The sequence below is a fragment of the Oncorhynchus clarkii genome, chromosome 5 (genome assembly GCF_045791955.1).
Source record: "Oncorhynchus clarkii lewisi isolate Uvic-CL-2024 chromosome 5, UVic_Ocla_1.0, whole genome shotgun sequence".
Classification (NCBI taxonomy): Eukaryota; Metazoa; Chordata; class Actinopteri; order Salmoniformes; family Salmonidae; genus Oncorhynchus; species Oncorhynchus clarkii.
Window position 1 is genome coordinate 93472285 of NC_092151.1, and position 14968 is coordinate 93487252.

The 14968-nt window shown below is 44.8% G+C and overlaps 1 protein-coding gene across 1 annotated transcript in view; it reads left to right on the forward strand.

Annotated features, from left to right (window-relative positions):
- LOC139410290 (sushi, nidogen and EGF-like domain-containing protein 1) overlaps window positions 1-14921 on the forward strand; it is a 107104-nt gene extending 92183 nt beyond the window's left edge. The window contains exons 20-33 of the mRNA XM_071155778.1: window positions 634-747; window positions 1126-1242; window positions 1403-1497; window positions 2379-2589; window positions 2867-3050; window positions 3670-3782; window positions 5778-6056; window positions 6265-6406; window positions 6924-7006; window positions 7169-7261; window positions 7437-7553; window positions 10566-10653; window positions 14630-14709; window positions 14804-14921. Coding sequence (XP_071011879.1) covers window positions 634-747; window positions 1126-1242; window positions 1403-1497; window positions 2379-2589; window positions 2867-3050; window positions 3670-3782; window positions 5778-6056; window positions 6265-6406; window positions 6924-7006; window positions 7169-7261; window positions 7437-7553; window positions 10566-10653; window positions 14630-14709; window positions 14804-14829 — 1742 coding nt within the window. The 3' untranslated portion in view covers window positions 14830-14921. The remainder of the gene's footprint in view (window positions 1-633; window positions 748-1125; window positions 1243-1402; window positions 1498-2378; window positions 2590-2866; window positions 3051-3669; window positions 3783-5777; window positions 6057-6264; window positions 6407-6923; window positions 7007-7168; window positions 7262-7436; window positions 7554-10565; window positions 10654-14629; window positions 14710-14803) is intronic.
- Window positions 14922-14968: the final 47 nt, after the last annotated feature.

Below are 14968 nucleotides of genomic sequence, written 5' to 3' on the forward strand. Positions count from 1 at the left end.
CCCTCCAGTTGTATTCCAGTTGTATCCCTCCAGCTGTATTCCTGTTGTATCCCTCCAGTTGTATTCCAGTTGTATCCATCCAGTTGTATTCCAGTTGTATCCCTCCAGTTGTATCCCTCCAGCTGTATTCCTGTTGTATCCCTCCAGTTGTATTCCAGTTGTATCCCTCCAGTTGTATTCCAGTTGAATCCCTCCAGTTGTATCCCTTCAGCTGTATTCCAGTTTTATCCCTCCAGCTGTTTTCCTGTTGTATCCCTCCAGTTGTATTCCAGTTGTATCCCTCCAGTTGTATTCCAGTTGTATCCTCCAGTTGTATCCCTCCAGCTGTATTCCAGTTGTATTCCAGTTGTATCCCTCCAGTTGTATTCCAGTTGTATCCCTCCAGTTGTATTCCAGTTGTATCCCTCCAGCTGTTTTCCTGTTGTATCCCTCCAGTTGTATTCCAGTTGTATCCCTCCAGTTGTATTCCAGTTGTATCCTCCAGTTGTATCCCTCCAGCTGTATTCCAGTTGTATTCCAGTTGTATCCCTCCAGCTGTATTCCAGTTGTATCCCTCCAGCTGTATTCCAGTTGTATCCCTCCAGCTGTATTCCAGTTATATCCTTCCTGTCTCTGAGTGTGTTGTGTCTCCAGAGCAGGACAGATGTGAGTCCAGCCCCTGTTTGAACGGCGGTGTGTGTCGGGGCTCCAGGAACAACTACCTGTGTGTGTGTAAAGAAGGGTTCTTGGGGGACCGCTGCCAGTCATGTGAGTAGAGCTATACCGGTCGAGTCTGAAATGGCACCCTATTCCCTCTATAGTGCACTACTTTTGACCAGGGCCCTATGTAGGGAATAGGGTGCCATTCAGTGGAGGCTGCTGAGGGGAGGACGGCTCATAATAATGGCTGGGACGGAGTGAATGGAACGGCCTCAACGGCCTCAAACACATGGAAACCATGGAAACCAGGTGTTCCATGTATTTCATACCATTCCACCTATTCTGCTCCAGCCATTACCACGAGCTCGTCCTCCCCAATTATGGTGCCACCAACCTCCCGTGGTGCCATTTTGGATGCTGTCTCTTCTACTGTGGTGGTAACAGAATAGCACATCATGGTGACAGATGGTCTCTGACTCCCCCTAGTGGAGAATCCATGTGTACTGCAGCCATGTGGGAACAGAGGCCTCTGCCACAGCGACAGGAGAGGGAACTACAGCTGTACTTGCAAAGTGGGTCACACAGGCAAGGACTGTGAGAGAGGTGAGAGTCAGTCACGTTCAGCTATCCCATCGACTATCAATTATCTTATTGGTGCATCATTCAAGAAACCCATAAATTCAATAAATGTATAAATTAATCAATACCAAGTCTCTTCTTTGTGGTAGAAATAACCAATGGTATTTTTTACCACTGTTCCCAGACCTGTTGCCTCCCTCTGGTCTGCATGTACTACGGGTGGAGGAGGATGAGGTGGAGCTGCGCTGGGACCTGCCGGACCCCTCCTCTCAGAGCCTGGTCAGTTTAATTCATACATTTTTTTATTTAACCCATTGTGGTCAGAATACCTCTTTCACCAGAGGGGTATATTACAAAGCTAGATCAATGAGTTAGATAGATTACTTTGATAAACAATTCATTACACCATTGCCCATTTCATGGTGCTTATCTTTAGCAACAACAACAACAACAAAAACGTCAGCTGGCTAACTCATTGATCCTTATTTGTAGTATAACCCTCAGAGGCACTGGTCATAAGTAGTGCACTATATAGGGAATAGGGCTCTGGTCAGAAGTAGTGCACTATATAGGGAATAGGGCTCTGGTAGTGCACTATATAGGGAATAGGGTGCCATCAAGAATGCACCCTGAAACCTTGAACACTTGTTCATGGGGGTTGCACCTCCGTCACTCCATTGCGTCGTTGCCATAGTTACCGCATCACCATGCTACAGATGCCGCAGCATATTGCCGTCTTTCTGAAATGGGGGCTAATGACTGTTTCATCGCAATTAGACTATAGTGGCCTGGAAATATCATGATATTGTTAAAGTAGACAAATTAGTAGAAAATAACGTTGTTATCATTATGTTGTCGTCAAGTTTTTCTTTAGAGCGATGGCAATGTTGTCGTGAGCTACCAACGTTTTTCAGAAATAGCTAGCAATGCTAACGTTAGCGAGCTAAAATGTCAGTGCTCTCCCCTCAATCTTAGATAGTGGGGACAGAGGCCTCTACTGCCTCGAAAGCCAACCTGGCGATATTTGAAACTTGTAATCGTGTTTTCAAGCCACAGTAATGCACTTCAGACGAAATGTTCATTAACACATATTGAGACTGCATTGTGTAGAAATCTCTGCTGGGCTTCAGTCCTAAAACAAACATGCAACCCACGGATAGGTCAGTGGCTTCGCTGTGACCTACGCCCCTCTGGGTCTCCCGGGCCGTGGCAGTGGAACCAGGAAGACTGACTTCCTGGACAAGAAGCAGTCCACCTATCAGCTGCAGGGCCTGGTGCCTGGCCTGCTATACAACATCTCTACGTTCTCAGTGAAACGAAACACCAACAGCAACGATATCAGCCAGCCAGCCATCGCTCTCATACGCACCAGTGAGTGGACTGTGAATGCTTCAGTACAGTGACGATCTCACTGTTTTATGTATAGTGTAGTTTAGAGAGTGTGTGTGTGTGTGTGTGTGTGTGTGTGTGTGTGGGTATACTGACCTGTGTATCTCTCTCTGTGTGTGGGTGTGTGTGTGTGTATACTGACCTGTGTATCTCTCTCTGTGTGTGTGTGTGTGTGTGTGTGTGTGTGTGTGTGTGTGTGTGTGTGTGTGTGTGTGTGTGTGTGGGTATACTGACCTGTGTATCTCTCTCTGTGTGTCAGGGCCACGGCGGGTGGACCAGCTGCAGGTAGTCAACGTATCGTCCTCCCAGGTATGGCTGAGGTGGCTGGTTCAGGCTGCTCGTCATGCTACCGTCAGCCAGGTGCGCCTTTCCCTGGTCTCCTGGGACGGTAGTGGAGTCGCCACCGCTCTGCTCAACACCAGCACAATGGAATATGCCTTCAGGTTCTGCTCCATTCAACATTATTGTCACTAGTTTGGCAGTAGATTTGAGTGATTCTCAAAGTACTTAGTCTATCCACAGGGGTACTTGGAAAGACTCGTGAGATCATAGGCCTACTGGTCTAATGCCCATGAAGAGGTAGTTTGGGCAGAGCATGATGCATTTGGTGGTAGTGACCAAACAAAAAGTTGAAAAAACACTGACTTACAGCCTGCAATACTGATTATGTCCACTGGGTGCCACTGTATCACTATCACTTAATATTACTTTCTATGGCATTGGTTCTCAACCTTTTTCCGTTACTGTACAACCAATTGAATTTTGCTCTGCCCGGAGAAAACCCTGAAGTAACCCCTCATGTGCATTTTACCAGTAAACCTATGGTCTCATGAGTCTTCTCCAGTACCCTCTGTGGGTAGGCCCAATACCCCCAGGATACCCCTTGTTGGGAACCGCTGTTCTAGGGCACTGTCTGCACTGCAATACACATTTCATCCAGTAGATGGCGGTGTGAAGCCAACGCTGATAAACATCCATAGACCAGAGCAGAATTGTTTGTTTTTTTGTCATGTTGCATGACTGGGATTTCTGTCTGTGTGTTTCTGTGTGTCTCCCCTTCAGGTATCTGCTCCCTGGTCAGATGTACACAGTGGACGTTCTAACTCAGAGTGGTATCAGACCAGACGAGTCGCCCTCCACCAGTCACTCTGCTGGACCGCTGCAAGTCTGGACCAGTATGTCATCACATGTCTCATACATTAATCAATCAATCAGTCAATCAATCCAAACATGTATTTTATAAAGCCCTTTTTTTACAATCAACAATTTTCAGATAACCAGCCATAAGCAATGCAGAAGCAGTAACTCAATGAACCTCAGGAATTCGCTATGCATTCGTTAAGCATCTGGAAACTTCCCCATCCTAACATAGATAGTCTTGTCCACCGCGCAGAGAGATTCATTAACCTGAGACAAGACACTTAAAGATGGCCACTCCAATTAGAAAATGTGATCAGGATCAACTGTCACGATCAGGATCAACTGTCAGGATCAGGATCAACTGTCAGGATCAGGATTAACTGTCAGGATCAGGATCAACTGTCAGGATCAGGATCAACTGTCAGGATCAGGATCAACTGTCAGGATCAGGATCAACTGTCAGGATCAGGATTAACTGTCAGGATCAGGATTAACTGTCAGGATCAGGATTAACTGTCAGGATCAGGATCAACTGTCAGGATCAGGATTAACTGTCAGGATCAGGATCAGGATCAACTGTCAGGATCAGGATTAACTGTCAGGATCAGGATTAACTGTCAGGATCAGGATCAACTGTCAGGATCAGGATCAACTGGCACTTCGTGCCATTGTATTGAACGTTCTCGGGCCGCCTTCTATCGCCAGCGCCGTAGTAGGTGCCCTAAAGGGGTGATAAAGCCAAGTCATTCTGGACTGAGGCGAACTACTGTTTAGTCTACATTACACTACAGTGCCTGGAAATACAATAACATACAAAAGTAGTCAAATATTTAGTAGGATACAACTTTGCAAGTATTATCATATCGTCAAATTTACTTTACATCAAAAGGTTTTTCCTACTAATTATTTGCCTTCCTTTGTACGTCATTGTATTTCCAAGCCACTGTAAATCACTTTGAATTAAATCTTCATCAGGGCTCATTGAAAATGCATTGAGTAGAATACTCAGTAGGGCATCAGTCCGAAATGAACGTTCAAAACAATATTGTGACTGAACATGCAACCTACGAATAGAATCGCGAGAATCGCAATCCATATTATATCGGCACCTACGGATGGTGATAATATCATATACAGTGAGGTCCCTGGCATTAACCCGCCCTGAGGAATTCACTACGCATTTGTTAATAAAGCCTCTTAAGGATCGGACCCTTTTTCCAATTTTCGCCTAAAATAACAAACTCAAATCTAACTGCCTGTAACTCAGGACCTAAAATAACATACCCAAATCTAACTGCCTGTAGCTCAGGACCTGAAGTAAGGATATGCATATTCTTGATACCATTTGAAATGAAACACTTTGAAGTTTGTGGAAATGGGAAGGGAATGTAGAAGAATATAACACATTAGATCTGGTAGAAGAAAAATACAACCGCATGCTAATCGCATTAGCCTACATTAGCTCAAACGTCCCGCAGGGCCCCCACCGATCCTGAAGATGTTTTTAAAAAGGCAATGAAAATGTCTAAATAAAATGAAACAAAACACTTTTGGCTATTTATAGAACTGGTTATAGATTATTAAATAATAATAATGAATAAACAATTTATAATAAATATACGAAAAATAAATAAATAAAAGGTAGAAAATTGCATCAAACTTGAATAGCGATTTGGCCGCATCAACGTTCTGCTCATCTTTGTCCACTACAATATTAAAACTTGTCCTTCGATGACGTTCCCCTTGTCGTCTTCCTTTCACTGTCCTCTTTCTCCTCTAACTTTCCTTTTTACTTCTATGAAAAAGGACAAGGCTTCTCTCTCTCTCTCTCCAGTTGGTAAATCCATTTTAATTGCACATACCCGAGACCTGTGGCAATTATGTCAGACCCGTTCCAGATCCGAGACAAAAGTCTGAATTTTGGACCCAAATTTAAGAATAGAGGTCCAACAGACCTCGAAAGTCACAACTGTTTCTATCAGCATACAGACAGACTGTCCTCTCTGTGCCCCCTCCCTCCCTCCCTCTAGGACCCCTCCCCCCTCAGAACCTGTCTCTGTCCCATGTGACTTCCAACTCTGCCCTGGTGACGTGGGATCCCCATCCCAGGAACCTGCCAGATGGCTTCGTGGTCAATGTGACGCGAGGCCTGAGCACCCGCAGTCGCTTCCTACCCAATGGGAAGCTGCGAACATATACCCTAAGAGAGCTTTCCCCAGGACAACACTACCACCTAGTCCTCATGGCTGTTAGGAACACAGGACAGGAACATATTCACAGTGTACCACAACACCTGGCCTTCACCACATGTGAGTCTCTGCTTCCAGACTGTTCTATAGGCTACAGCTCTAACATACACTACTCTTGAGATTTCACATTGTAATGCTCCGGGGACTTCTGCTTAGAGCCCAGAATGAGACTTCTACCATTCTAGGACTATCGTTTTGTCTGTTTCAGTCTGAAAAGCTTTCCTTTTAACACTTCCTATGCAACTAACTTTAACTGTACCTGGACCAGTACCGATGGACGAGCGACGGGGAGGGAGGACGAGGGAGAGACCGTCTGTCGGGGGAACCCCTGTGGGTCATACTCTAGCCCCGTCTGAACCTCACGACCTGGGGGTGGCTGGAGAGAGAGAGAACTCTGAAGAGATGCCCAGGTAAGAGGGAGGGAGGGAGGGAGGGTGTGAGAGAGAGTGTGAGAGAGAGTGTGAGAGAGAGTGTGAGAGAGAGAGAGAGAGAGAGAGAACTCTGAAGAGATGCCCAGGTGAGTGAGTGAGTGAGTGAGTGAGTGAGTGAGTGAGTGAGTGAGGGAGGGAGGGAGGGAGGGAGGGAGGGAGGGAGAGTGTGAGTGAGTGAGTGAGTGAGTGAGTGAGTGAGTGAGTGAGTGCGTGCGTGCGTGCGTGCGTGCGTGCACTCTGAAGAGATGCCCAGGTGAATAAGTGAGACTGAGAGAGAGAGAGACAGATAGACAGACAGAGATTGACTGTAGGGGGTTATCAAGTTATCAAGGCTATGAGACACTAGAGCGCAGTGTTGCGCACGTATTGTAGAAATTGTTCTTCCACTGCTAAGTTGTAAACGGACTATTTAATGCTAACTAGACAAGGTTGGTTCTCTCAGGCTCTATCTATCTTGTCTCTCTAAAAGCTTCGGCCATCATTCGTTCTCTTCCAGATACACAGAACTGATTGATGGAAGGGGGAGGATAACAGCTAAGTTCACGAGCCTGCCCAGAAAGGTCATCAGACACCGCACCAGTAAGCAGTATCATAACCCCCATATATCATAATGCAAAACAGCCTCTTTAACAGTGATGATGGTGTGAACTGACACAAGTAAGAACTTTGTGAAGTGTCAATATATCTCGCTCAATACCTCCTTAGAAACAGTTCATCCTCTTTTTTTTCTTTGCCTTGCAGAGCCTGAGCTTCCTATTCAGTTCCAGAAGATGGAGGAGACAACTAATCAAATCGGCCTTGCACTAGAGAGGAAGGAGGAAGAGGAGGGGCCTGGTAGGTTCTCTACAGCAGGACAGAGAATCCATCAGAAATTGTCTGTAGAGTACTGGTCAAATGTAGTGGACAATAAAGAGCATGGGGTGTCATTTGGGACGTATGCAGCCTTGGCGAAACCCGAGCTGCTGGTTTTCTCTGCTTGGGGTCCTGACAACAGTATGCTGTGTTTCAGAGTCGTCCCGGGACTGCCAGAGCTTGCCCTGCCTGAACGGGGGTACGTGTGAGAAGGGGAGCGACTCATACATCTGCAATTGCGCAGCTGGGTTCAAGGGCAGGCAGTGTGAGCTGTGTAAGTTTATGTCTTTCTCCCTCCCCTCCCCACCACTTTCTCTTCAATGCATTTCCTCCCCCAAACACCCTCAGTCAGACTCATTCCTTTCCTAAAACCATCAATCACCAGGGAGGAGTGCCAAATACCTCCCTCTCTCTCCCTTCCTCTCTGCCCCCCCCTACCTCCTTATTTCCCTCCTCTCAGACAAAAACCCTTTCTTTCTGTCCTCACTCTCTCCCTATCTCTCTGTCCTGTCTCTCCCTACCACCCTCCCTATCTCTCTGTTCTATCTCTCTCCCCCCTATCGCTCTGTTCTCTCTCTCCCTCCCTATCACTCTGTTCTCTCTCCCTCCCGATCTTTCTGTCCTATATCTCTCTGTCCTCTCTCAATTCAATTAAATTCAAGAGGCTTTATTGGCATGGGAAACATGTGTTAACATTGCCAAATCAAGTGAAGTAGATAATAAACAAAAGTGAAATAAACAATAAAAATTAACAGTAAACATTACACATACAGAAGTTTCAAAACAATAAAGACATTACAAATGTCATATTATATATATATACAGTGTTGTAGCAATGTACAAATAGTTAAAGTACACAAGGGGAAATAAATAAGCATAAATATGGGTTGTATTTACAATGGTGTGTGTTCTTCACTGGTTGCCCTTTTCTTGTGGCAACAGGTCACTAATCTTGCTGCTGTGATGGCACACTGTGGAATTTCACCCAGTAGATATGGGGGTTTATCAAAATCGGGTTTGTTTTCGAATTCTTTGTGGATCTGTGTAATCTGAGGGAAATATGTGTTTCTAATATGGTCATACATTGGGCAGGAGGTTAGGAAGTGCAGCTCAGTTTCCACTTCATTTTGTGGGCAGTGAGCACATAGCCTGTCTTCTCTTGAGAGCCATGTCTGCCTACAACTGCCTTTCTCAATAGCAAGGCTATGCCCACTGAGTCTGCGCATAGCCTGTCTTCTCTTGAGAGCCAGTAGCAAGTCTTTGTTCACTGAGTCTGTACATAGTCAAAGCTTTCCTTAAGTTTGGGTCAGTCACAGTGGTCAAGTATTCTGCCATTGTGTACTCTGTTTAGGGCCAAACAGTATTCTAGTTTTTTTGTTAATTCTTTCCAATGTGTCAAGTAATTATCTTTTTGTTTTCTCATGATTTGGTTGGGTCTAGTTGTGCTGTTGTCCTGGGGCTCTGTAGGGTGTGTTTGTGTTTGTGAACAGAGCCCCAGGACCAGCTTGCTTAGGGGACTCTTCTCCAGGTTCATCTCTCTGTAGGTGATGGCTTTGTTATGGAAGGTTTGGGAATCACTTCCTTTTAAGTGGTTGTAGAATGTCTCTTTTCTGGTTTTTGATAATTAGCGGATATCGGCCTAATTCTGCTCTGCGTGTATTATTTGGTGTTTTACGTTGTACACGGAGGAATATTTTTTCAGAATTCTGCATGCAGAGTCTCAATTTGGTGTTTGTCCCATTTCGTGAATTCTTGGTTGGTGAGCGGACGTTTAGGCCGAGGTATGTATAGTGTTTTGTGTGCTCTACGGTAACGGTGCTTAGATGGAATTTGTATTTGTGGTCCTGGCGACTGGACCTTTTTTGGAACACCATTATTTTTGTCTTACTGAGATTTTCTGTCAGGGCCCAGGTCTGGCAGAATCTGTGTAGATGATCTAGGTGCTGGTTTTCCCCCCAACACCACTTTCCATCATTTGTATAGCAGACTCTCATGCCAAATGGAGTCAAAAGCTTTTTTGAAGTCATTGACTTTTCCTTTGTTTTGGTTTGTTTGGTTGTCAGTTAGGGTGTGCAGGGTGACTACGTGGTCTGTCATACGGTAATTTGGTAAAAAGCCAATTTGACATTTGCTCAGTACATTGTTTTCAATGAGGAAATTAACTAGTCTGCTGTTAATGATGACGCAGAGGATTTTCCCAAGGTTGCTGTTGACACATATCCCACGGTGGTTATTGGGGTCAAATTTGGGGTGATCAGTCCTTGGTTCTAAATATTTGGGAAGATGCCAGAGCTGAGGATGATGTTAAAGAGTTTAAGTATAGCCAATTGGAATTTGTGGTCTGTATATTTTATCGTTTCATTGAGGATATCATCAACCCCACAGGCCTTTTTGGGTTGAAGGGTTTGTAGTTTGTAGTTCATTCAATGTAATTGGAGAATCCAGTGGGTTCTGGTAGTCTTTAATAGTTGATTCAAAGATTTGTATTTTGATCATGTATATGTTTTTTTGCTCTTTCTTCTTTGTTATAGGTATTAGAGAAGTGGGTTATCCATACATCTCTGTTTTGGATAGATAATAATTTGTGTTGTTGTTTGTTTACCCAGAAGTGGTTAGAGTCTACGGATTCTTCAGTTACATAGAGCTGATTTCTGACGTGTTGCTCCTTCTTTGTCCGTAGTTTTGATTTAGTGATTCACCATAGTGAAGGTGTAGGCTCAGGTTTTCTGGGTCTCAATGTTTTTGATTGGATAGGTTTCTCAATTTCTTTCTTAGATTTTTGCATTCTTCATCAAACCATTTGTCATTGTTGTTAATTTTCTTCGGTTATCTGTGTGAATTTATTTATTTTTTGATAGGGAAGCTGAGAGGTCAAATATACTGTTAAGTTTTTTACTGACAAGTTTACACCTTCAATATTACAGTGGAACTTTTTGTCCAGGAAGTTGTCTAAAAGGGATTGAATTGGTTGTTGCCTAATTGTTTTTACGGTGGGTTTCCACACTACTTTCCTTGCATCTATAGCATTTCTTAATATTATTCAGTTCCTTTGGCATTGATGCCTAATGATTGAGTATTGCTCTGTTCAATACCTTCCTCTCTGCCTCCCTTCTTCCTCTCTTCCTCCTTCCATACCTTCCTCTCCCCCTTCCTCCGCCCTCTCTCCTCAGTCCCTCATCTCACATTTAACAGCCTTGTAACTGTTGCTTCCTCTGGTCTAAAGATTCTCTGTGTTTTAATACCTTTCTCTCTGTTTATCTTTGTCCTGCCGCAACCCCGACTGCAGTCTGCAAACGATTGCCCCACCCGTGTACCCGCCTCTACTCTGAAACAAAGAGCGTGCCCGTCTGGGTGGGTGAAGTCTGCCATTACCTGTGAGTGTCAAACAGCGGACAACAGTGATATCCTGTGCATGTTTGTACCTGTCAGGACTGATGTCACCCTCAATCTCGGTATACTGAAGCCTTTACAGATGCATATAGTATATACTGTTTAATAGTAGTATCAGTAGTACTAGACTAGTAGCAGTAGTAGTAGTAGTAGTAGTAGTAGTAGTAGTAGTAGTAGTAGCATCATCAGTCGTAGTAGTAGTAGCATTAGTAGTAGTAGAAGCGGTAGTAGCAGCAGCAGAAGTAGTAGCAGTAGTAGTAGTAGTAGTGTTACCTGTGAGTGTCAAACATTTAGGAGTACACCACATCAGTCATTGGCTTCATCAATAAGTGCATCGATGACGTCCCCACAGTGACCGTACGTACATACCCCATCCAGAAGCCATGGATTACAGGCAACATCCGCACTGAGCTAAAGGCAAGAGCTGCCGCTTTCAAGGAGCAGGACTCTAACCCGGAAGCTTATAAGAAATCCCGCTACGCCATCCGACGAAACAGGCAAAGCATCAATACCTGACTAAGATCGAATCGTACTACACCGGCTCTGACGCTCGTCAGATGTGGCAGGGCTTGCAAACTATTACAGACTACAAAGGGAAGCACAGCCAGGAGATGCCCAGTGACAAGAGCCTACCAGACGAGCTAAACTACTTCTATGCTCACTTCGAGGCAAATAATACTGAAACATGCATGAGAGCACCAGCTGTTCCGGAAGACTGTGCGATCACTCTCTCTGCTGCCGATGTGAGTAAGACAGGTCAACATTCACAAGGCCACTGGGCCAGACGGATTACCAGCACGTGTACTGCGAGCATGCGCTGACCAACTGGCAAGGGTCTTCAGTGACATTTTCAATCTCTCCCTGTCTGAGTCTGTAATACCATGTTTCAAGCAGACCACCGTAGTCCCTGTGCCAAAGAACACTAAGGTAACCTGCCTAAATGACTAGCGACACGTAGCACTCACGACTGTAGCCAAGAAATGCTTTAAAAGGCTGGTCATGGCTCATATCAACACCATTATCCCAGAAACCCTACACCCACTCCAATTTGCATACTGCACAAACAGATCCACAAATGATGCAATCTCTATTGCACTTCACACTGCCCTTTCCCACCTGGACAAAAGGAGCACCTATGTGAGAATGCTGTTCATTGACTACAGCTCAGTGTTCAACAGCATAGTGCCCTCAAAGCTCATCACTAAGCTAAGGACCCTGGGACTAAACACCTTCCTCTGCACCTGGATCCTGGACTTCCTGATGGGCCGCCCCCAGGTGGTAAGGGTAGGTAGCCAACACCATCATTAAGCTTGCCGATGACACAACAGCCTATAGGGAGGAGATCAGAGATCTGACCTTGTGGTGCCAGGATAACAACCTCTCCCTCAACGTAATCAAGACAAAGGAGATGATTGTGGACTACAGGAAAAGGAGGACCCCGAGGATGCCCCCCATTCTCATCCACAGGGCTGTAGTGGAGCAGGTTGAGAGCTTCAAGTTCCTTGGCGTCCACATCACCAACAAACTAACATGGTCCAATAGTCGTGAAGAGGCAACTTTAAAACCTATTCCCCCTCAGGAGACTGAAAAGATGGGTCCTCAGATCCTCAAAAGGTTTTACGGCTGCACCATCGAGAGCATCCTGACAGGTTCCATCACTGCCTGGTATCGCAACTGATCGGCCTCCGACCGCAAGGTGCTACAAAGGGTTGTGCGTACGGCTCAGTACATCACTCGGGCCAAGCTTCCTGCCATCCAGGACCTCTATACCAGGATTTGTCAGAGGAAGGCCCTAAAAATGGTCAAAAACTCCATCCACTCTAGTCATAGACGGTTCTCTCTGCTACCGCACGGCAAGTAGTATCGGAGCGCCAAGTCGAGGTCCAAGATATATAGCCTCCACATTGACTCTGTACCGTAATACCCTGTATATAGCCTCCACATTGACTCTGTACCGTAATACCCTGTATATAGCCTCCACATTGACTCTGTACCGTAATACCCTGTATATAGTCTCCACATTGACTCTGTACCGTAATACCCTGTACATAGCCTCCACATTGACTCTGTACCGTAATACCCTGTATATAGCCTCCACATTGACTCTGTACCGTAACATCCTGTATATAGTCTCCACATTGACTCTGTACCGTAACATCCTGTATATAGTCTCCACATTGACTCTGTACCGTAATACCCTGTATATAGCCTCCACATTGACTCTGTACCGTAATACCCTGTATATAGCCTCCACATTGACTCTGTACCGTAACACCCTGTATATAGCCTCCACATTGACTCTGTACCGTAATACCCTGTATATAGCCTCCACATTGACTCTGTACCGTAATACCCTGCATATAGCCTCCACATTGACTCTGTACCGTAACACCCTGTATATAGTCTCCACATTGACTCTGTACCGTAATACCCTGTATATAGCCTCCACATTGACTCTGTACCGTAATACCCTGTATATAGCCTCCACATTGACTCTGTACCGTAACACCCTGTATATAGTCTCCACATTGACTCTGTACCGTAATACCCTGTATATAGCCTCCACATTGACTCTGTACCGTAATACCCTGTATATAGCCTCCACATTGACTCTGTACCGTAATACCCTGTATATAGCCTCCACATTGACTCTGTACCGTAACATCCTGTATATAGTCTCCACATTGACTCTGTACCGTAATACCCTGTATATAGCCTCCACATTGACTCTGTACCGTAATACCCTGTATATAGCCTCCACATTGACTCTGTACCGTAATACCCTGTATATAGCCTCCACATTGACTCTGTACCGTAATACCCTGTATATAGCCTCCACATTGACTCTGTACCGTAACATCCTGTATATAGTCTCCACATTGACTCTGTACCGTAACATCCTGTATATAGTCTCCACATTGACTCTGTACCGTAATACCCTGTATATAGCCTCCACATTGACTCTGTACCGGTACCACCTGTATATAGCCTCCACATTGACTCTGTACCGTAATACCCTGTATATAGCCTCCACATTGACTCTGTACCGGTACCCCCTGTATATAGCCTCCACATTGACTCTGTACCGTAACATCCTGTATATAGCCTCCACATTGACTCTGTACCGTAATACCCTGTATATAGCCTCCACATTGACTCTGTACCGGTACCCCCTGTATATAGCCTCCACATTGACTCTGTACCGTAATACCCTGTATATAGCCTCCACATTGACTCTGTACCGTAATACCCTGTATATAGTCTCCACATTGACTCTGTACCGTAATACCCTGTATATAGCCCCGCTATTGTTATTTTCTGCTCCTCTTTTTTTGTTGTTATATTTGTTATTCTTACCTCTTACTTTTTTTGGGGGGGGGGTTCTGAAAACTGCATTGTTGGTTAAAGGGCTTGTAAGTAAGCATTTCACTGTAAGGTCTACTACACCTGTTGTATTCAGCATTTCACTGTAAGGTCTACTACACCTGTTGTATTCAGCATTTCACTGTAAGGTCTACTACACCTGTTGTATTCAGCATTTCACTGTAAGGTCTACTACACCTGTTGTATTCAGCATTTCACTGTAAGGTCTACTACACCTGTTGTATTCAGCATTTCACTGTAAGGTCTACTACACCTGTTGTATTCAGCATTTCACTGTAAGGTCTACTACACCTGTTGTATTCAGCATTTCACTGTAAGGTCTACTACACCTGTTGTATTCAGCATTTCACTGTAAGGTCTACTACACCTGTTGTATTCAGCATTTCACTGTAAGGTCTATTACACCTGTTGTATTCAGCATTTCACTGTAAGGTCTACTACACCTGTTGTATTTAGCATTTCACTGTAACGTCTACTACATCTGTTGTATTCAGCAGTTCACTGTAAGGTCTACTACACCTGCTGTATTCAGTGCATGTGACATAATACAAGTTATATGTGATATGTGCTCCCCAGGTACAAAAGGACGTTTAAAGTGCAGCAGGATGTTTGTTATCGAGAGATCTGTGAACCACCGCTGCCCAAGAAAAGTCCCGGTGAGTTACAACAATGTGAATGGAGGATATTACTGTACTGCAGGAAGTCATTCAAATATAATAACAATCCTCTTGTTTTCTCTTGTTTCAACAGACAGAAGAACCAACAGCCAATCATAATGGTTGGTTTTTATTCTAGCCCTTAACCAACAGGTGTAGATAGACCTCACAGTGAAATGCAGACTGACCAGCCCTTAACCAACAGGTGTAGACCTCACAGTGAAATGCAGACTGACCAGCCCTTAACCAACAGGTGTAG